This window comes from Centrocercus urophasianus, unplaced genomic scaffold, assembly GCF_019232065.1.
Source record: "Centrocercus urophasianus isolate 14NV4802_14NV808 unplaced genomic scaffold, USGS_Curo_1.0 seq_15, whole genome shotgun sequence".
In the NCBI taxonomy this organism is placed as follows: Eukaryota; Metazoa; Chordata; class Aves; order Galliformes; family Phasianidae; genus Centrocercus; species Centrocercus urophasianus.
Window position 1 is genome coordinate 5,656,294 of NW_024884697.1, and position 23,213 is coordinate 5,679,506.

Consider the following 23,213-nt stretch of genomic DNA (forward strand, 5'->3'; position numbering starts at 1 on the left):
TATCTTCAGGAAATACTTCCTGAGGCTACACAGCATTTGATGAGGGTGGGATAATAAATGACCAAGTGTGTATCTTTGCGGATACTCCAAATTACGAGTAGTGGTTCGTCCTTCCTATGTGTTGTTTCCATAGAAGCAGAGCTTAACCTTTTAAATGAAGATTGTAAAGGCACCTAATTCAATTAAAATTAGGCTTCAAGCATATCAGCACTTAATGCTTGTGTGATTGGACATGGCCATTGTTCTGACTGACAGGCACTTGTTTCCATCAGAAGCAGAAAAACAGCACTGTGGTGGCAACCTCTGGGGTTTTCCACGTTTCCTTGTACAGTCCATGACTTGCTAGCTCATTCCTTTGTGACAGGACAAGGGGAAATGGTTTCAAACTAAAAGAGGAGAGATTTAGACTGGATATAAGGAAGAAGTTTTTTACAGCAAGGGTGAGGAGGCAACAGGAGGTTGCCCAAAGAGTGGATGCCCTGTTCCCAGAGATGCTCAAGGTCTGCTGCATGGGCTCTGAGCACCTGATGGAGCTGTAGGTTCATTGCAGGACAGTTGGACCAGACAGCCTTTAAGGGTCCTTTCCAACTCAAATGATTCTGTGATCCTATGTTTCGATGAAACAGGGAATCCAGCACAGAACACAGAAAGGCACATTCAATTAAAGTCATTTATTGTAGGGTTGCTTTTTTGTTTTTTTTTTCTGGATTGACAGAAGGTTTCCCAGAGATCGGTAACACAACACAATGTTATACACCAGCTCACAACTAGTCCCTTGTCGCTTTATTAAGAACATAGTAATTTAAAAATATCTAAATATTTACATATTAATAAAACTTATATACAGAAGATCGAGACATTTTTACCTAAATATGGAATGATTTTTTTTTTTCTTTCTAATAAACCCTATAAAAAGATTTCTGAAGAAAGTCTGCACAGTAGTCACAGTTAAATAAACACAAACGCAATCTCCAAAATGTACAAAACGCAGATTCCATCGCCCAAGTGTTACGAGACGGACACGACGGGGCGCCGCCGCCCCTGCCCAATGCACACAACTCCAAGCCATGATGAAGGAAAGACTCTGTTAAGGTTTGCAGTGCACATTCAATATATTCCACAGTTTTAGAGAAGACACGGCCATTCCTAAAAGTACATCATTGCGGGTGGGGAGGGCTGGGTGCCTGGCTTCTCGGGTGCTGGGTGAACGCATCACAGTGTTGTTTGTGGGCATTCAGCAGCTTTGGAGAAACAGACTTAAGGGTTGTTACGAGAGAAATAAATCTTTAAATACTTAAAAAAACAAACAAACAACTCTGTAATAGCACTTCAGTTGAAACACTCAAAGGCCAAGTAGTTTCAAAGGAGGAAAGAAAAGATGCGCCTAAAATACACAAAGGAAAATGAAACACAATGGTGAAGGCTATAGCAATCTCTCCCTCAAATCGCAGGGAACGCACTGGAATTCTCTGCTGGTCGAAGACCTTCTCGACTTTTTCCCTACGATTTTAAAGTGAATTTAGTGCTGTTGAAAGGTGCAGAAGCAGCAGTTTGCATGGAGGGCTGTGTAAGATTTTAGCTTCGCCCCGACCTGAAAGGATGAACAGTTTCCATGCCTAAGAGGGCAGTGCAATTTCTTGATCAGTTCAGTGATCTTGACTACTGAGATAGCAACAGAGTGCCAGGCTGTGCTAGGATTTATCTGCTTTGAAATGGGTAAATAGTGTCCCCAAGGGCAGTAGTTGAAAAGTCACAGTGCGCAGACTCCTTTTCTGGAAATTAGCAAAGTAGAACATCTTGAGATTGAGGCGGTAGGAAAAGATGGTGGACAAAGGAGGAGAGAATGGTCTCCTCCTGTAATCTGCACTACAAAACCACTCAAGAGCCATCACACTGGCACCACACAGGGGAATTCCAGCTTGCTTGATCTGCAACTTATCCCTGTTATTACCCAGAAATGGATGCCAATGAGACAGATCCTGCTCTCTTTAGTCCTAAATCCAATCCAACCGTGCCCTCTGAATTACAGGTATATATGACTGGCCATTTGTACCACAGGTCTTCAAACAGATAAATAGCAGCCAGACAGGAAAGGTGGGTCTGCATATGCACAAGAACAAAGTGCTTCACCTCTTAAGTGCTCATCAAGCCCCTTGGGTTTGGGAAGGAGAGAAATGCCACCATGGTCCCAGGGGAGGGGAAGAGTCATCCAACTGTGTTTATTCACCTCTGCATAGCTTAAGATGAAAGAAACACTGCTGGCAATCATACAGCCATGTGGAATGGTACAATGGCAAAGGGAAAACAAAAGCAAGAGAATGACTTCAGTTACAGAGGATACCACACCAATTAACTAATGCACGATATGGAGAGAAATCATCTTTAATTAAGCTGAAAAACAGCGAAACAATCTGTCGGTTTTGTTATTTGAAGTGACTGGGAAAACGTGTGAGACAACACAAACGTGAAGGGAGAACGGTGTGGACATCCACGTGCTGCAGGATCCAACATCCCAACGTTGACCTCACATGGACATTACTTAAACGACAGGAGGTTCATATCTGCTAAAACCACTGGCGCAGGATGTAAAATTTAAACAGGAAAATCGAGGCTTGCATCTATCAGGCTATCTGTTGTGGTGTCAAACAGGTTACCTGAAGGAAGGAAGGGTTTGAAGCCATTAGCTTAAAAGTAAAAGCACGTTTAAGAAATCAGTTCAGTCATTCATTTAAAAGCAAAGCGAAAGATAGAAATGACATTATGAATTCTGATCTCAATTTCATACAATGCCTGCAGGGATGGGGCATCCACAGCCTCCTTGGGCAACCTGTTCCAGGGCTTCACCACCCTCTGTGTGAAAAAATTCCTCCTGATATCTAACCCAAACCTCCCTGTCTCAGTTTAAGACCAGTTTGGACCCTTGTCCTATCACTCTCCACCCTCATAAACAGCATCTGTTTATTTCCCCGTCCTGTTTATGTGCTCCCTTCAAGTACTGGAAGGCCACAATGAGGTCTCCCTGGAGCCTTCTCTTCTCCAAGCTAAACAAGCCCAGTTCCCTCAACCTTTCCCCATAGGAGAGGTGCTCCAGCCCTCTGATCATCTCAGTGCCCTCCTCTGGACCTGCTCCAAGAGCTCCATGTCTTTCCTGTGCTGGGGGCCCCAGGCCTGGATGCAGTACTGCAGATGGGGCCTCACAAGAGCTGAGTAGAGGGGGACAATCACCCATCAGAATGAACAGACAGCGACTGCTTCATTCCTCCTAGAGTAGAACCAACCGCCTAAAGAAAGCAAACTGAATGGATTTCCTTTCATACTGAGCAACGTTTCTCCACTGAAAATAAAGCACACCCCACTTGAGATGTGAAGTGCTGCATTAGGCCACGACGCAAACTGCACTGCAATGTTTCCCGCTTTGAAGTTACGTTTCTGAAGGAGTGAAAAAAGCACCACATGAATTTTAAACCCGGAGTGCATATTTTTGGATGTTCTTTGGGAAAAAAATGAGGAAAAAAAATTCCTGCACCACGGCAGTCTAAATGCATATGGCAGAATGAAAAAAAGCAGGTGTGCTCTATGATTATAACCCATCTTTTTGATACCACTTTAAGAATGTGTTTTTCTTTCTAAACAGAACAATGAAAGATGGACAGAAGAATTACAACTACAGTGCTGAGAACACAGGGCAAACAGGAGACAGACATCAATCAGTGTAAGAGGCAAATACGACCCAATGAAAAAGGAAAGACTCATACAATCATGCATTGAAAGGATAAAGATTTATATTACAATAAAGGATTTATATTTAAGGTTTCAAAAAGGTGGGTTTTTTTTTTTTGAAGCTTGGTTTTCTTGATATTGTATTTCGAGAGAAAAGGAGACAACCTACATAGAATTGGATTGCTGCTATTTTCTTATCATTGGTTTCTTTACCAAGAGATTGTTATCATCTTTTCACAAAGCTGTATCACCTCTGGACCTGAGGATTGGGATGTTACTGTCTCTGATTCTTTTAGGGATATAAAAAATATTTCTCATCTTGAAATTAACCCCAATGTGGAGAATCCATCCAAAACCTTCGGCACAGCTGCGGCCCAGAACACAAGTGTAAGGAGGGCTCGTGGTCTTGGGTGCATATCTATTCCAAATGTGATTTTCAAGATGAGAGTTGATGAAAAGGGTGCTACAGCCACCTTAAATTGGTTCCCACATGCAGAACTCACGGTTATGCCTTTTTTTTAAACATGAAATCCAGATGCTCAATGTAAATCACAGACAAAATAAGATGAGTTTTGTTTTTGCAATGCCAGCTGATACGGACAGATTCTAAAAGCTGCCATGTCTTCAGCCTGATAAAGAGATTTCTCACAGCTTTCAGGTTCCCACATCACTCAGAAACTGACCAGTCTTCCAGTTCCACACAGCGATTAGCCTGGGAGCTGTCTGATCCATCTCAGCTCAGGTTTGGACACAGACTTCAGCTTAAGCAACAGCTGTGTCAGTACGTGCAACAGCTGGAGCTGTGGAAAACCTGAGCTTTCATAAGGTTTGCTAGAGACAAATTCTTCTGGTATTTTCTTGAGATTCATCTGTTATTCCGCCAAAGTTCCTAGCAAGTTTCCCTGCCACAGTTCTTCCAATTCTCTTTAAACACCCTTCAATCATCAGCCTTCAAAGCAAAGGCACTCTTAGCATCTCCAGTGATTTTAAAAGAGGAGCATGATTCCTGTTCTGAAGTGCTAAAATATAATTGGGCACAAACACCTTGCCCAGTTTTGTGAGAATGTACCAGCTATGTTTTTACAAGGATTTCAAGTTCCAAAGGACAGTTTTGCAAACAAAACACTCCTCCCCTCCCCAAAGCCCACAACTTTGCTACCTGTGGGCCCAGAGGGAGCACATTCAAACCTGGCTATAGGCACCTGGATAAATTAACTGCACTCAGAGCATAGTTCTCCCTGTGCCAAAGAGTCACTTACTTCCAAATACAAACTTAGCTCATCTGAACTACCTCCTTACCCTGCCAACTATGAAGAGAGATGAGAGCAAGCAGACTTTCAACTCAAAGTGCCAGCCATAGGCTGTGATCTGCAAATGTGCAGGTTGAAGAATTGTAACTCCAATAGTCCATGTGTACCCAGACCCCTTTATAATGTCACTGGGCAGCATTGACTGAGCAAAAAAGACAGATGAAAGACAGCCTAGTTCCTCTTTTTCTGCACAAGCAGTTCCCATTGATTCAGTTCACACTGGGTGCTTTCACTTCACAAGTTTGTCCAGCTCTTGAAAGCCAAGGGGACAGACTCTTTAGCTGGGTCTGCTGCATAGGAAAAGGGGAAATGGATTCAAACTAAAAGAGGAGAAATTTAGATTGAGTATTATGAAATAGTTTCTTCCAGTAAGGGTGGTGAGGCACTGAAACAGGTTGCCCAGAGAGGTGTTGGATGTCCTGTCCCTGGAGAAACTCAAGGTCAGGCTGGACAGGACTCTGAGCAACCTGATCTAGCTGTAAGTGTCCCTGTTCACTGCAGGGAAATTGGGCTAGATGACCTTTAAAGGTTCCTTCCAACTCACACAATTCTACGATTCAAGACCACCTGATGTCCGTCACAAGCAGCTCCAACACCCCACCATTTCTCCCAGTCCATCCTTGTGCAAGACTCTATGCAATCTGATTCAGTCTGCTTTCACCACACCACATTAACCACTGCTTGTTCCTGATTTTTCTCAAAATAGCTTCTGGAGATGTCAGCTATCAGGGCAGCCACTGCACAAACACACAAACTCTTCCCCAAAGAGTTTTCAAGCCAAACAGAGAAGACAGCTTGAATACCTCACATTAACGGTCTCTTTTAATGCCCTGCCAGTAGCATCCTTTATAAAACCAGCTGTACTAAGACAGGGAAAGACCTCTGTAAAAGTTGCATTTCACCTCTTATGTGACACTCCTAGATAGAAAGCATCTGTATTTTGGCTCTCCATTGTAATTATTGTCATTAGACTGTCTGCATATCACTTTAAATCACTTGCTTCCAAGAACAGTATTGTATTACATCGATATGCACTATAAAGAGACACTTGCACACATATAATAATGGGTGTGAGTCAAATGCCTGGCGTGCAGCCTGTGAGCATCACCTCCCCCACCAAAGCAAATCGTAGCGTGGTTTATTTAGGCATGCTTCCACAGATAGTATGGAGACATACGCATGCAGAGGGACCCTGCAGCTCAAGAACTGTGCGTGCACAGATGCTCACAGGTGTATAAGCAATCAGACTGATAGCAGAGTGGAAAGAGAGCCATCTTCTCTGCCCCAACCATCTCATCATGCCCATTCCATCGATAACGTCAGATACAAGTAGTAGCTACAGAAGCTGCCTCCAAAGAAAAGCACAGCAATCCGATAATTCTGCTCCTTAACACGATTATACCAGCACTGAAAAGATAACACCACGTAGCATTAGCGAGCTTTATTAGGGTGCTCTTTCAATGGAATTGCTTCCCTCCCTGATAAAAGAAACAAACAGGATGTCACTTGGAAGAGATCTTCCAAACTAGAGCTTCCTGTGTCTATTATCACAATAGTACCCTGAAATATTCAGTGGCTGGCCAAGAAAGCAGCACGGCGGCTCACAGCAAGCGTGTGCTCCCAGCCCCCACTGGGTCTCTGCCAGCACAAGACTATAGCTGCTTGTCCTCACCGCTGCTTCGCTGGTCCTATTCCTTAGTAACTGCACGTGCTCTGACAGCAGGATTTCAAGCAGCCACGCTGGGCGGCTGGCAGCTGCTGCTCTGGCCCCAGCGTGCAGCAGTGGTGGATGAAAGCTCCTTCTCCAGCCCTTATGTAAGAGAGATTAGGAAGTGATCCTGCTGAGGCAGATGCTGCACTGCTGCTCTCCCAACCACCCTGAGCCTCCAGGTCCTACGTCCTGCGCCCAGCAGCCCAATGCCAGTCACGTTCTGATCGTCACACAAATGGCACAGCTGATCTCCAGCCACCCTTTGTTGTTACACCTTCGGAATCTGATTATAATGAACTGCAATCCTTGACCCTATTCATCTGCTAAAAGTCTCGTAGCATCTGTAGCATCCCTCCCTTTTCCCTTGGCTTTGTCAGCATTAAGCTGCAACCTGGTGAAATGACAGGGAAACGATCATCTCCTTAAGACACTGCCTCCAATCAGCTGTGGGAGCTCGTCTCCTACCATCAGGGCAATTATTAATGAACTGACTCTTAATGAGAGAGTGGTTCAGATTTCACCCTCAGTGCAAAAATATTTACTCCCAAGGCCACTGCTTTTAATAACTGTCAGGCTTTGAGATGGTGTGAATGCTCTTCAAGAAGAAGTAAAACAACACTTACCCACCATAAAACTGTCTTCGCAATCCTTGTGTACACGTAAGATATTGCTAATACCATGCACAACTGAATGGAAGCTTCAACAGAAATCACTGTGTCTGTCCCTACCAATAACACTGTTAGGAATTCAAAAAACTCCCAGAAATACTGGGGGTGAGCAAAGTCCCTGTTTAGAATACACACAGTAACTTACCAGCCTTATTAGCTTAGCTGCTATCACGAACCTTGAGGTTTTACAAATGTGAAATAGAGGGGGAAATTGTAAGATTCTGGTGCATTTGTTTTTTAATGCAGAGCATTGAAAAGTCAGATAGCTGGGTCCTCTGTACAATTACCCGACGGTATACGGCATGCCAGGATTATTGGAAAATGCTGCTGTGCAATAAACAAATACACACATTGGAAGCTGATAAAAATTTTAATGCATTTTACCTGTTTGTAGTAAAGAAATGTCCGGCTTCTCATCATAGTCAGTTGGCTCTGCTGATTACAAATATAAACAAGAAATCTCATTACTTTTACTGAATACAGGCATGCGATTAAAAAGCTACATAGTGTAGAGTGATTTTGCATTTTCTATCTACTTTCCTCAGCTTCAATTTGCTATTGCTCAGTTAAAAACTCACTGCTCGGAGAAAAAGGTCATAAAATAAAAATGCAAACTTAGAAGAGGGAGTTTGGTATTAATAAACGGCTGTGCCAGAAACAGGCTGGAGTGACACTGTCTCATTTTAAGGTTTCAAGACACGAGGGGAATTGCAACCATTTCATAAAATCACAGAAGAGAAGTTTGTTTGTTAAGCTAGCCCCAGCAGCCCTTGGAATAGGAACCCCCAAGGCTGATGCTCGATCCTCCTGCAGCTGCCATCATCAGATTCCTAAGGGAAAAGTGTGAATATTCTCATTTCTGCAGCCAAACTTCCTGTGACCGCAGGCAAGCTTGTTTTGGGAGGAACAGATGTGCCAGGGCAGAATGACTTGGCAGTGGGCACCCAACATGCTTACACAAACATGTAGCCATGCAGGTACACAATCAATTACAATGTAGATACACACACACGCTTTTAATCCATAGCTTATGCAAAATTTGACTTAATTTAGCCCACAGAAAAGAAGGCTGAAAGCTTAGTTTGTAAAGCTTAATTTGTTCATCTCATATTTGTCACCAACCAAAGGTATGCATAAAGATAGTTCAAATGGCTCAGCAGATGTGCAGCAACTTGTTAGACCGCCGTATTCTAGTGTGTGTGTTTGAACCTAGAGTACATTACAGGCAGCCACCAGGAATTAGGAGTCAAATGTACACAAGTCCTATTCAAAATCCTACTACCTTTGTCTTTTGACAACTCAGCATATTTTAGGCCTTTAGAACGCAATATCTTCAAGAGCACTTCAGCAAACTAGCTATAGTCATAGAGAAGAAGTCCTTGACATTGCACGTGATCACTGCGGTGGATATACATCTTATCACATCCATTCACTGCACATTATTCATTGACATCAAGTTTCAACCGAGGCTATAGATGCACTGAGCAACTTCATTTAGCTTCCACTTGAAACTAAGCTAACTGTCCTGGACTGTTTATTATAGCTACACAAAAGGATATCAAGTTGTTGCCGTTACGAGGATATCAAAAGAGAAACTCATCTAGCTGCTGAGCTACATTAGAGTTCCCTTCCTTCTGCTACCCCTTGCTACCCTTTCTCACTTGCTGGATGCCAGTTTAGTTTTTAGTTATATGCTCTTTACTCGGTTCCACAAAATAAGTTGCATTAAAGAATCACTGCACCATCTGGGTTGGAAAAGACCTTCAGCACCAACATGACCCCCCAGATCTCAACACTAAACCACGTCCCTCACTGCCACATCTATGTGTCTCTTAAATACACCCAGGGATGTGGACTTCATTATGTCTCTGGGCAGCTTAGTCCAATTCTTAGCCAAACTCTCAGTGAATAAATTCTTCTTAGTATCCAGCAGCACCTTGAGACCATTTCCTCATGTCCTATCAATCGCCCCCTTAGAAAAGAGATCAACAGCCTCCTCACTACAACCTCCTTGCAGGCAGCTGTAGAGAGAGGAAACAAACAAGAAACCCCTAGTACTAAACAGCTTTCATCCCTGGAAGGTTTAAGTGGAGAGCCTTGACAAGTACATGACATGGACGTACAAGTTACCCTGATTCTGCCTTGAACCTTTTTCTGCTTCCTATGAGAAGGTGGTACACTGAACAGAAAGAAATTAAGTGCCTGGATGTATTAAAATCATTAATTTTGGAAAGAACATGGAGCTGAATGAATGAGAAAAGAATCACAGAATCATTAAGGTTGGAAAAGATCACTAAGATCATTTAGTCCAACCATCGACCCATCATCACCAACATGCCCACTAAATCATGTCCTTCAGTGCCACATCTAAGAGATTACATGATTCTCTGTCTCTGCATTCGTATGGATTGGACTAACAGTGATGGATGAGCAAGTGTGGTGCAGTGAGCAGCTGAGAAAAACAGACAGGATACATCCTACTGCAGTGGCATTCTGAGCCCAACTTCTTGCTGTGTTATGAAGAAGCACCTGCACCAAGCAGTTCTGCAGCACGGTTATTCAGCATACAAGAGATGAAAAACAGTAAATGGTCCCGTGGGACTCAAGCTATGAAAATGGAGGAAGCAAGAGGTGAGCTTTGGGAATGGTCTGAAAATCTTCCATCTATCCATATCAGAGTCTGTGCCAAATACACTGTGCACTAAAGTGGTAGAATTTACTGGAAGTCTCAGCAGAAACTCTTGCAGACGTGGCTATCCCTCTACTTCATTGCCCTTCTCACACCTGGCTGAACTTGAAGGAGAATGAAGTAACACAGTAACAAGTGGAGGCCAGGAAGTCCCTGCCTTTCAGAAGGTAAGGACTTGAGTCTCCAAACTTGCAGAACCAACAGTGATGATGACAAAAGTAATTACCTGGCCATTTTAATCTGGCACAATACCACAGTACTGATGGCACTAAAGAGGAGATAAAGCTCGTCACCAATTGTTCCAAGCTCGTTCCTCATGCCAGCACAAACATTCATGCAGTCACAGAGGTCAGAACTAGTTAAAAACTGACAGTACAGTTGAATGAATGCTTTTTCCAGTGCCAAAAAGGGAGTGGAAACAAGACAGAAACACTGAGAACCTACTTACTCTTCTCAGTAGCTGTCTGCATTTGTTTTATGAAACTGGATACGTAACCACAGCTTCAAGCAAAGTATGATCAGTAAAGCTCCTGCTCACAAACGCATGACAAACACCCTGACCTCCTAACATGGATGTAAACCAGCATCTTCTCACATTGGATTCCAAGCAGGAAAGGTTTGCCTTCAACAACCACACCCTGAGACTGCCAGCCAAAATTCAAGTGTCTTGAGTCAGCTTGCAAAACGAGGCAAACAGGAATAGACCCTGCTGAGGTAATTCTGAGACTCCTTTCTGTCCTCTGGCTGCATGGCTAGGGCTCAGTAGCTCTTGCAAAACAATCACAGTAGTCATTTCCTTAGAGGTCTTTTCTTCCCCAAAATTGTTTAGATGTACATGTTCATTAATTGTACACTTGCTGTTTTGCTCCTTGTACTGAAGTACATGCATGCCTAGGGCTGGAAAGATTATCAGTGCAGTCATTTATTTTGATATTGCTATCTTTACTCAGATACTGGCCACAAAAGCACTGTACCACATCTTGGACTCGCATCTTACATCCTTCCTGGTGATGCGTGTATTGCTAAGCAAAAAATCAACGCCATCTCCCACAACACAGAGATGTTACATCAAAACCACAGACCAGGGAAATCAGAAGGATGAAGAGAAATAGATAGCAAACAAAACAAAACAAAAAATCCTCATACAAGGCAATGGAAGCAGCAATTTGAACAAGGACTGGGGAGAAAAGACACACTTCTTGAGTGTAAGCATTTTTTTCTCCCTTTGTTCCTACTATTTTACATTGCAACAAGGTAACATTGATTTTAAACAATTCAAGGATGAAATGTCATGGAATGCAATTTATTTAAATTAATTCTGCCTGAAAAGTTTCAGCATGTTTTCCAACAGTGCTATGTTTTCCTTTATTGGCTATGGCAATCAAAAGCTTCCAGGTTAAGCACAATGTAATCACTTTGCATGAACAGCTCTCACCCTCAGTTTCAGGAGCGTTAGTCATACAACGTCAGCTTTCCTGGCTATGCAATGGACAGACATTACAGCATAATGGCTTACACTCTTCAGAACATAAAAAGGGAGGAAGATCTGACTGTAAGAGATGTGCTGCCCCTGACCTACTGCTTATTAATGGATGAAGAGTTTAGTAATCAAAAGGCTTGGATACTATGTCTGGCACGGAGCGACATGAACAGCAAGTCAGTTCCCTCTTATTTTGCCCTCAGATCATTATGCTAATGGTCGTCTGTCTCTGCACTGACACTGGCAAGGCCACCAGTCCCCTACCCCAATTCTCTCTGTAGGTGGAAAGACCACACAATGGGAAACACAATGTGTAAATTACAAGGCAATTTGCACAGTCATTCACGCCGCTTTCAAAGAGGAAATATTACACACGTGGCTCCCTTTGACTTCTTCCCTTCCAGGCCACTTTGCATCTGATCCCACAAGCCAAGCAGGCTCAGGTTCTGTGCTGGGAGGAGACAGATCTGGCACTACGAAGCTGTGCCTCAGTAGGCTGTGCTGTTGGCATGATATGGGCCCAACAGTCAGGGCTGAAGAATATTATCATACTATTTAATTTTAATTATAACATCTGTTTGTAACATTAACCTCACAGTCTCTTCTCCCCTTTGTGACAGCCAACTTGTGAAATTTTGAACAGACTGAACAAGGCCAATAAAAATTTAATGGCAGTGACAGCTTTATTCTCAGATCTAACAATTAAAAAAAAAAAAAACAACCTACCCAAGTCTCAGATCTCAGGCAATAATCTAAAAGAACTGAGAAAAAGCCAAAGCAAAATAAATAAATTAAAAAATAGTATTTCCAGCCATGAATACTGTCACTGATTTAGAACTTAAATGAATTTTTATTTGCCTTAAGATAACAACCTTTCAGAATTTACACTGGGGAACTATTTTCTAGAAAGCACAATTTTAAGTGGTTTTTTTTGTTATTAGCTTTCCAAGTGGAGAGCTTTTCTGTACCTAATTCTAGGAGATGAGCAAAACATGATAAATAAGGTTGAAGCTGGACAGCATCTATCATCCAGTGATCATGATTTCATTTAATTTGGGAATACTCAAGAGAATATACCCCAGAGAAACAGGTACAAAAAGCAGATCCAACACACTCGTCACTAGAATTCTTTGAAATTATTAATATCACTGAAAGCTAGAGCAGGTTTTATGTTATCAGACTGAAATAATGTTTCACAGGATAAAGCAGAGAGGGCTATTCATGAATGCAGTGTCTTACTATGTGGTTTGAAATGAAAAACTAATCAGAGGATGGAGTAAATGGCTCAGGGGAAGGCAAACAGAATGGAAAACCTGCCTCTCATCTCTTCTGCTGCTCAAATTTAGCACAACTCAGTGGTGACTAAAAAGTTGTTTTGTGGATTCTGGGAAATAAATAGACAAAATTGAACTTTTCCAAGTAAAGCTTGTGCATCAGAACAAACTAGAAACAGATTTTGAGTTGGCTTAGAAAGTCTCAGATTAACGCTGGCTCAGAATTGTTCTTCAGGCACCTTAGCCCACAACAAGTTTAGATGGCAGGTTTCAGTAAGTGCAGGCAGAACAGAGAGGATGATTTGGGAGTAGGACACTTGCTTGGCCTCCGGTGTCAGCTTCTATCTCACTCTCTTGTAGGACTGAAGTTCCTACTTCACCCCTCAGTATTTCCCAACACTTTATTTATGGGTCTGGCCCTCAGTGATTGCTCTCCATACGGATTTCCAGGGGACTACAAGTATTCAGCTCAGTGGCTGTGACTCCACTAGTCTTCAGGTTCTCAAAAGCAACATTTTGGGAGCCAGAGAACATCACCTCCCCTCAGCAGATCAAACCTCTCTCCATCCCTGCCCTCCTCTTGCATCTTGGCTGCTGTAAGTTACATACAGCTTTCACAGTTTCAGAAAGCCTTCACAATTAACAGTTAAAATTTGCAGTTTGCAGACCAAATAGACAGGTTTACCCTTGTAGACCCACCTATGCACCTGCTAATTGCCATTGCTGGAAACAAAACACGGGACTGGACAGATCTGTTGTCTGATCAGATCTACATCTCTCATCAGAAGCTCATGATTACAATGCACAAGTACTAAAAAAATTTGTTTCAACAAGATGAAAATGTTATTGCAACCCGTTCGCTCCTCTTTGCTGCTACCTACTGCTTTTCCACCACAAAGGCCAGCAAAGCAAATGTAAACACTTCTCATTTGCTTCAGTGCAAGGTCAGGTTGGGTTAATCTGAGCCATCACTGCAACAGTGTGGATGAGCTTGCACTGGAAGCAGAATGCAGAGTGCTGGCATGATCAGCTCTGGCAGCTCCGTCACAAAAGAGGGAACCTCTAAGCAGTGGACAGGAACAACAGCAGCACATTCAATCACTCCTGCTAGATAAAAAAGAACACGTCTGCCTGTGTCCAAATAGCAGAAAGAAAACAGGGAACAATCAATACACTAAACATCAGAAAAAAATAGAGCTTTTCTAGCAATCCAGTTAGCATGCACTTCTTTTAGTAAATAAGGTATGTTTCTGCTAGGTACATTTCTGTTTACTTCTCATTCCCATAATGGTTGTGTTAGCTTCCCTCTGCAGGGATTGGAACTTATCTAATTCAGTTTCACCGAACTCAGCTTCATTTATTTTTCTTTACAGTCTTGCTAACTTGGAGACAATATCCTCTACTCAGATGCTTCCATCCCAGGAAAGGACCAGAGATGAAAGTGCCATTTAAAAGGTAAAAGCAGAACACCACTGTCATTTTAATTAATATCCTGCAGAGGCATCAAAAAGTCCTTAAAAAAAGGATGAAAAGAAAATAAAAATCTAAACAAAATTAGGTCAATCCTCTTTCCTGAGGGTCTTCTGCAGACAACCCAAAGGCCCTCTATTTCCCACATCCCACACTGTGCTCTTCACCTACAGAGCCTAATACTGGGCTCCTGTCCTGCCCAGCCAGCCTTTGAAAGGGGCAGAAAGCAGTCATGTTGTACAGTATCAGTAATCTGACACTATCGTTAACAAGATTATCTTGTATCCCTCTCTCTTCCCTCCCCCAACATGCACAAGAAACCCTTATTAAAGCTAGTGATGGTTTGCTGTTCTACTCAGGGAAGCTTATGCTACTGAATAATCTGCATTTCCCTCCCAGTCCTGTGTCAATTCTGAAAATGCTGACTGACACATGGAGCAGGAGAGAAACATTCTTCTGTTTTCCTGTGGTCTGACTCACCATCCCTGTCTTAGCCACTTGGTTTTCCATTCCTTAAGCTCACAGATGCTAACAGGTGTCAGATGCTCCAAGGGAGAGATGGGCAGGAAATACGACCACAGGAGAGCCTTAAGAAACACTAGAAGGGTGAAGTGATCTACTGCCTGATTCAGTAGTCAGCAATCCTGCCCATGGCACAGGGATTGGAACTAGATGGTCTCTGAGTTCCCCTTCAACCCAAGCCATTCTATGATTCTATGAAAAGTAAGCGAAGCCCCTTGTAGGACAGGCGGCACGAAGATGAGAATGAGGCTAGTTAAGCTTTATGAAGCAATTACACATCTCTTAATCAGTGCTACTGCTTTCAGGTTCCTATGAATTCCACAAGGGATTTGGAGACTGCACACTGCTGTCTGTCAGCTCAACTGAGAGCTCATGGGCCAAGTGCTGGAACTGCATCACTGCTGAGCTAACTGTGCTGGGCCAGTCCCACAATCAAGCACGCATGCTGTCCTACAGAGCTAAGTAACTGCTGCAAATCCCTACTGAAATTACTTGTTAGTCACCACAGGCAAGCTCACTCCTATGCTTTGGAAGGTCCTCATAAGCACAGTCAGTGTGGGTCATTCTTTTTTTTTTTGCTACAGTCACGTCAATTCTTTCATGAGGAATGTGACCTTCCAGACACACACAGTTTGGAAGGAAAGGTAATTTAGGTTATGTCCTAACAGTACAGAAGTGGCTTGTCAGGCCAAGTAACACAGAACTTAAAACCTTCCACCTGCAACCTGGCTGGATGAGATAGTTTATAACTCAGATTCCATAGAACACTAGGAAGAATGCTCTTAACTTTTAGGTTGCCCTGAGAATCAGGCATTGAACTCGATAACCTTCATGGGTCCCTTCCACTGCAGGATATTCTGAGATTCTAAGAAGTTACAGTTGCTAATGGAAGGAGGTTGGAGACAACATTTGAGGAAGACTCTAAGCTAACTTGGTTGCAAAAACAGCTCAACTCGTTACCCTGTACTTGACACAGAAACCTGCTAAACCTGAGAGATCAAATTTTCATAGAGTGAACATACACAACAGTCACATTTAACAAGAAAGACAATTCTGTGGACAGAAAGGCTGTACAATTTTAATTTTACTCTCATATGTTTTTCCTAATATTTTTATACATACCTGAGCCTCTTTTTAATCGCCTTCTTGCCAGTTTAATTTGATCCTGAAGAATTTGGACCCAGTCCCTAGGACCAGGAAGTTTATCCACATGGTTGGCAGTGCAGTATCTTTCTGTGAAGACTGAAATAAAAAGATACCATCTTTTTTAAAAGTGCCACCACAATTGAAATAAAGGAGGCTGAAGAGGATTACAAAGAAAATGTACCAAAACATCAACTGCACAAAATTGAATTGCCAAATCTGGTCAAACTCAGTGTTTCATGATTTTATCATTCAGAAGTCATTTGTCTATATAACTATCATAGCTATTACTTACAAAAGCCTATCCTAAAGAAACAGTTAATACCATCCATGTGACATCCATGAATTTCACACTAGAATATCACCAGAAAATAACACCGTACTTTGAACTGAGTCTCCAGATGTGGTAGGCACTTCTAACTGCTGCTTTCCATATGGTGTAAGAAGAGAACTGAACATCTGGTCACCTGCTGGGCTCTCGGACTCATTTCTAAGTCTACAAGCAAACTGATGGAAGACACAGTTCCCACTATGGCAGAAATCCCTGCAGTTGTTGCTCTCAGACCACCAAATTAGATGGAATAGCATTCTTATAAAGCCACTAAAAGAAAGACTTCCTTGTGAAAAATACTGTTCATCATACAACTGAGAGGTGTGTGAAAAGGGCAAAAATACAAAAAATATTATTACTGCTAGTATTGCTATTGTAGGCTTGGTCATGGTTCTCAGAACCAACTGTCTATTATGACCAACAGATAAAGAAAACTGGTTCCAGATGGAGGAATTTGTAATCCTTGGGAATAAATGTTGCACAAATGGGACGAGGGAACATGTAGCAAAAGTTGACCATTTGGTATTTTTGCACACAGAGTTTTGACACAGTGCTGGCTGGTAATTCCAAAGGAGTCCAAAGCAATTGCACTCTCCAAATTCTTTTCACATTCACAATTTGACAAAATCACTGCATGAAAAGCATTAACAATACTTTTCTCTGTAGTCTGTTCAGCAAAGACGAACAATCACTCAAGGAGCTCAGAGAAGTCAGCACAGTCTCACATGGTGCCAGCATTCAATCTTAGAGGCTCTTTGAAGGCAGAAATCATCTTTCCCTTCTGAATCCATGTGGTCCTTAACACAATGGGAGCCTGACTGATGTCCTAAGTCTTGCACTTCGAACATGTGACTGTAGATTGAGTTGGTGACCATGGCCTGGGGGTCATCCTGTGACAACAGGCTGTAGCCAGGTTGTCTATTGCAAGCTCCTAAGGTGGAATTACGACCTTGCTTGCTGTGGTCTGCATGGGAAACTAAATCATGGCAGCCTTGGAGAGCCTGTACATTGCCTTGCTAGTTCTTCTCTTCAATGAAATTCAGAATAGATTAGGTTGCTCGATGCGTGGTTATGAAAGCACGAGGACTGAAAAAAAAATAAGTGGGAATGTAGTAGGAAAAAGGCAGAAGTGGGAGCTCATCATTCCAGCTCATCTGAGCTGTACTGTGGTAACCACCCGTGCCATAAATCAGATCAAATCCCCAGCAGATCTGAAGACAGCTCATTGACTTCTGCAGGAATGGACCTTCATGCAGGGCTGGATTTTTTGTCAAGAACATAATGAAAAAACAACTACCTCTGATCTTTGTTCTCTCTCTCCCCACTCCTCTGAGTTGTAGGTGAAAATTGATGCAGCTCACAAGAGAAACTGATTGTTCAGGAGAAATGCTGCAAGTGATTCAACAAGTGCCACTGAATATCCAAAGTCAGACAGAAGAATTTCTCGCTGGCTAATCATTCTGTTGCAGCAGTATTAAACTACTCATAAAGATGGTAGTTAAAATGCTTCCAGACAAGGAGAATTTTCAAGCCAGCAGTCTCTCCTTTGAGTTCTCTGCTCATGTCTGTCATGAATACAGCCTTGTCTCCACTTTTGTATCTCTGACATGGGGAAGGACTGAAGTGCCACTAAAGGATGTCTTGAACACGTGGCAGAGGAACGTCCTAACGAAATAATGCAAACAACATGTTGTTGTCCTCATGGAGATTTCATACTGACTCAGTCATTTCTTGGAACAAATGAAACCACAGTGTCCGACAGCCCAAGGAAAAAGGGTGCTGCTGGAGCCAGGCTGAGTAAAGATCCACAGTACATCAGCCCTTAGCATTGTATTCCATCACAGCTTCTAAGAACAGGCTCCCCTAACACAGATCATGAACTAGAGTTTGGGCAATACTTTAAGTAGCAGTGAAGATTATTATTACAGTGGTGTCCAGCAGTACCACCACAATTTTTATCTGTGAAACTACAACTCCTTCCTTTCTTCCCCACTGTCACCAAGGGAAGAGGCTGAACCAGACTTCAGAATTTGCTCTGGTAATACAAACTTAGCTACTGAGAAACACTGTTCTCCATAGTGGGTGATGACTGCTCTTTTAATAGTGCTACTGCATCCACTGAAAAGCAATTTTTTACTACAGTGCTGGTCCAAGTAGTGGATTTTTTTTAATAATTTTGATTCATTTCTCTTCCATTTAAAGCTTTTTGGGAAGACCAAGATACAGATGAAGTGAATTCAACTTCAGATCTTCACAGAGGATTGAGCTCAAGGAAAAAAAAAGGTAGTGTGTTAAGACTATGACACAGACACCTTACTAAAGAATCACACGGGTTAAAAGGGACCTCTGGAGGTCTCCGTGTCCAACCTCCTACTCAAAGCACAGCCAACTAGATCATGATGCTCTGGACCATGTCCAATGAAATTCTGAATACCTTTGAGAACAGAGATCCTGCAGCCCCTCTGAGCTCCAGGTCCACTGTCTGATCACCCTCATGTTAAAAAAGCTTCCTGTATCAGGTTGAAATTCTCCATGCGTCCAACACTTCTTGCGCCTCTTCAATCTGGCCCCACCTTCTCCATGCCATTCCACTATGCAGTAATGGACAGCAATATGGTTTCTCCTGAGCACTCTCTTCTCCAGGCTGACTGACCCCAGTTCTCTCATCCTTTTCTCCCAAGTCAATTCACACACTTATGTCATCACTTACCTACTTTGGTCCTGCAACAATCTTGGTGGCCATCCACTGGACTCACTCCTTACATGTCAATGGTTTTCTTGCATGAGAGTGGGGGTGAAACTACACACACCATGCCTGCAAAAGGTTTCCCTTCCTCTTTTAGCTGCCAATGTGCTTACAGGAATTCTTCTCATTGCTTTATGTCACCTAGGTTACCTTGTCCTGTACCTCAGGACAAGTCAGGGGCCCTACAATAATCATAGAATCATAGAATGGTTTGGGTTGGACCCTTAAGATCATCTATTTCTAAGCCACAAGGACCACCTCCCACAAGACCATGCTGTTCAGAAGCCCATCCACCCTGGCCTTGAATGCTTCCAGGGATGGGGCGTCCATAACCTATCTGGGCAGCCTGTTCCAATGTCTCACCACCCTCACAGTAAAGAATTTCTAATATCTAGTCTAAATCTACCCTCTTTCAGTTTAGAGCTATTTTTCCTCATTCTGTCTCTACATGTCCTTATAAAAAGTCCCTTCTCAGCTTTTCTGTAGTCCCCCTTCAGACACTGGAAGAAGGCAGCTATAAGGTCTTCCCAAAGCCTTCTCTTCTCCAGGCTGAAGGGCCCAAACTCTCTCAGCCTCATAGGGGTGCTGCTCCAGCTCTCTGATCATCTTCATGGCCCTCCTCTGGACCCATTCCAACAGCCTGATATCTTGTGTTGGGAGCTCTAGAACTGGAAGCAATACTCCAGATGTGATCTCACGAGAGCAGAATAGAGGGGCAGAATCACCTCCCTTGACCTCCTGGTCACACTTCTCTTGAAGCAACCCAGAATACAGCTGGCCTTCTGGGCTGCAAGCAGACATTGCTGGCTCCTGTTGAGTCTTTTATCAGTGGACACCCCCAGATCCTTCTGAGGGCTTCTCTCAAGCCATTCTCCGCCCAGCCTGTATTTGATCTTTGTCAGCCTGTATTCGTGCTTGGTCAGCTCTGCTTTGCAGTGCAGCCTGTCTTTTTATAACTTGCGTAGTTTTTCTGCTGTATGAGATTTCAAAACTGCAGAATCCAATTCAGAATCTCCCATGTAATGCTAGCTAGCTCTTTATATGTTGTGATCACAGTGTTTGATGGTAGATGTGTTATTCTGGAACCTGGAAAGTAGTGATCACTAGCAAAAAAGACGCAACATAAGAAACACTCAACTAAGAAACTTGTTTCCACAAAAGGTAAACCTTCACAGTTTTTATGAGCAACAAACTCATCTCCTGGTCCCAACATAATCTTCCACCACTTCTCCCCCATTCAGCCACCAACTACTGAACTATTTACAGAGCAGACACAGTCAGATATACAGCAAGCCTCAGAATTTTGATTAAAGAGGAACAGTTGTGATCTCATTATGTTTTCAGGATTTCTTTGTGCCTCTGATATCCAGAAAAAAAAACAACACCCAAACTTAAAAGAACATTGAGATTCTAACCTTGGAGCCTGACTTCAGAAACCGGAATCATTGGCTTAAACTTAACACAAGCTGTCCCTGTAGAATCTATTTTTAACAAGTGAACGAAAGAGAATAAAAATAAGACTGCATATTTTAATAGACCTAATGCACGTCAGAAATTCTAATCCCTTTACATCCTCCTCAGCTGAGAATATGTTCTAGTTACACGTATGAAAGAAAGTAAAAGCATACCTTTTATTGCACCCACAATATTTTGGTCTAGTCCTTTCCGGTTGTCATTGAGCCCTCTTTTCCTTTTGCCATTTGGTAAAGAGTTAGCCAAAGTCTGGTCATCAAAAAATGCACAAACCAGCTTCCTAAATAGCAGACTTCCTGAGCGAGTATAGTTTGATAATATAGAGTCCAGCTGAGATTTCGGCATGAAGACATCAAAGCCTTCTGCAAGTTGCACTTCTGGCTACCAAAAGAACACAAATGTTTTAATTAAAATGGCATTCAAACACATTATTTTACTTCAGTCATGCATCTGGTGAGATTTCTCAATCACTTAAATAATCAAACCACGAATCTTTTTCCAACTATTCAATACCACAGCAGCCTACTTCATTGAAATCAAACTCCATCAGTGAGTAACTTCAAAAGGCAAATCAAATAATCACACTTACGTCTAGCCACTGTAATAGTTAACAATCACTGACATTATTTCAAGGCATACAGCTAACAAAAAAGAAAAGAGATACCTTTCAATATTGATAATAATTACAAAGCAGATGATCATCCTAGAGCGACGTTCCTACACAAAGCTTTTGAGCCATTTAGCTAATCATTTTTATGGACCTGTTTCCTTGGCAAACGATGCTGATTAGCATGCTGTGGGACAGCCAGGTACTTCCAGGAAGGACAACTGCAGGGCCAACAGCCCCATTCCATGTAGCTTCCCAAGAGGGCTCTCAGTGCAAATGCCATCTATACGAAATGAAGTAGAGGATGACTTGGAGGTTGTCTCTTCGCCAGGGCTTGCTGATCAGCTACTTTTCCCTTGGTTTCATATCCCCTAAATGCATCCTGAGAACAGGATGATGTTACGCACATGGCTTATTTCAGCACAGAAAATCTCAGTGGCAAATCACTTCCAGAAAGGGAGATGGAGGAGCAGAAGAGGGAAAAAATGATCTTGTATTTCATCAGACTTGTCTCAAGTACACTACGGGCCAAAGCAGACAAAGGCCTTCAAAGAAGTCCACTTTCTGAGTTTTTCTGTTGCCTCTGTCTGTACAAATCAGAAATTACATGAACAATATTTACAGCATTGTCTTCTTCCTATGTCCATCACCACAAAATGCTTACACAAGGCATCTGCATGGAATAATTATTTATATAGCTTGAAGATGCATCAAGAAAAGACTGTATTTAAGATAATATCTGGAAGTTGGAAAGGGGTAAAAACAACAAATCTGTGGTTGTGATATGAGAAAATAAAGTTACAGCCTCATTCCTAACAACTTGCTCTTTTCTTTTCTTTTTTTTTTTTTCCCTGTGTGAAAATACATTCACCAGTGATGGTGCATTTTTGAAAATGTTTACAGAGCAAGAGCAAATGCCAGCCTACATCAAATCACCTGCAAATTTATTGAGTCTAGCTGGAGGAAAGGGCTGCCAACTGTAGAAGGATTTGGCTGCATAACTCTTTTTCCATGGATTTTTAAAATCAATACCAAGAGAGTTACAGCAAGAAGTATCTTCAAAGCATACACTATCACTGACCATGCATGCTTACTGGGTGACAGGTACACAGAAAGTGAAGACCACGATGCTTCTGGAAGCCAGAATGAAGATTCGTAAAATATGCAGATAGTAATAAAAAAGTAATAAACCCAAAAACACATTTTCTTCAGTTACTCCTGGATAAAAAGTTGCTGTTTTTTTTTTACCGTGAGAACTGTAAAAATGCTGGATCCAGCAAAACAGAGTTACTCTATTTGACATTTGACAAACTTCTGATGTAGGTGGGCTTTTAATATTTTACTTCTAAGTTTCTGGTGACAGCCAGATTTTCAAATGTAAATAAATATGGGCCAGGTTTACTACTTGGGAAAAATTCCACTTCATGTTACTCAAAAACCAGAAAGTAGCTGCCATGGTGTCAAAAGCATCCTACCCTATTTTGCTTCTTCGGTCTTAAGATAGTAATCTAAGATGACCTCAATGATACCAGCAGGCTAGACAAGTCATTCTCACTAACACAGCTGTAAAATGCAGTTGAAACCTCACCTGTGCATCAGCACGGAGAAGTCAATATTATTTTAGTTTTGAATTCCTCATATTAAATATTTTAATCAATTTCTATATTGGCTGAAGGAAAAATACTGATTTATACTTGCTCTCCTTTAGCTGAAAATTATTCTTCCATCAAAGACAATCAGTACCTAATTAAACTTTATGATCAATTTAAATGTGATTTCTCAAAAGGAAAAGCATTTATTAACAGGTAATGATCCTGGCATAAGGAACTGGCGAGTAAACTACTCCTTTACAATAAAATAAATAAGACCTGAATGCCAAAGGCTTGTGCAGTGCTAAAATTAACAGGAAGTGAATTAATCCTAAACATTTCAATAGGCTCCCTGCTTAGATTAGAAATGATTAGATTATAAATGAAACATTACAACAGTAAAACAAACACATGAAGGTTTAACCAAAAGTAACAGATCATTGCATTAAAAAAGTGGGTTATCTGACCCAAGGTCCAGAT

The 23,213-nt window shown here is 42.1% G+C and overlaps 1 protein-coding gene across 2 annotated transcripts in view; it reads right to left on the reverse strand.

Moving 5' to 3' along the window:
• Window positions 1–656: 656 nt before the first annotated feature.
• BEND7 (BEN domain containing 7) overlaps window positions 657–23,213 on the reverse strand; it is a 48,324-nt gene continuing 25,767 nt past the window's right edge. The window contains exons 6-9 of one of the 2 annotated variants that reach the window (XM_042815364.1): window positions 20,693–20,918; window positions 15,967–16,086; window positions 7,794–7,841; window positions 657–2,654 (exon numbers count right to left, since the gene is read on the reverse strand). In XM_042815364.1, the coding sequence (XP_042671298.1) occupies window positions 2,593–2,654; window positions 7,794–7,841; window positions 15,967–16,086; window positions 20,693–20,918 (456 nt within the window). In that variant the 3' untranslated portion in view covers window positions 657–2,592. Of the gene's footprint in view, window positions 2,655–7,793; window positions 7,845–15,966; window positions 16,087–20,692; window positions 20,919–23,213 lie in introns of both variants that reach the window. The other variant, XM_042815363.1, reaches the window with a different exon arrangement.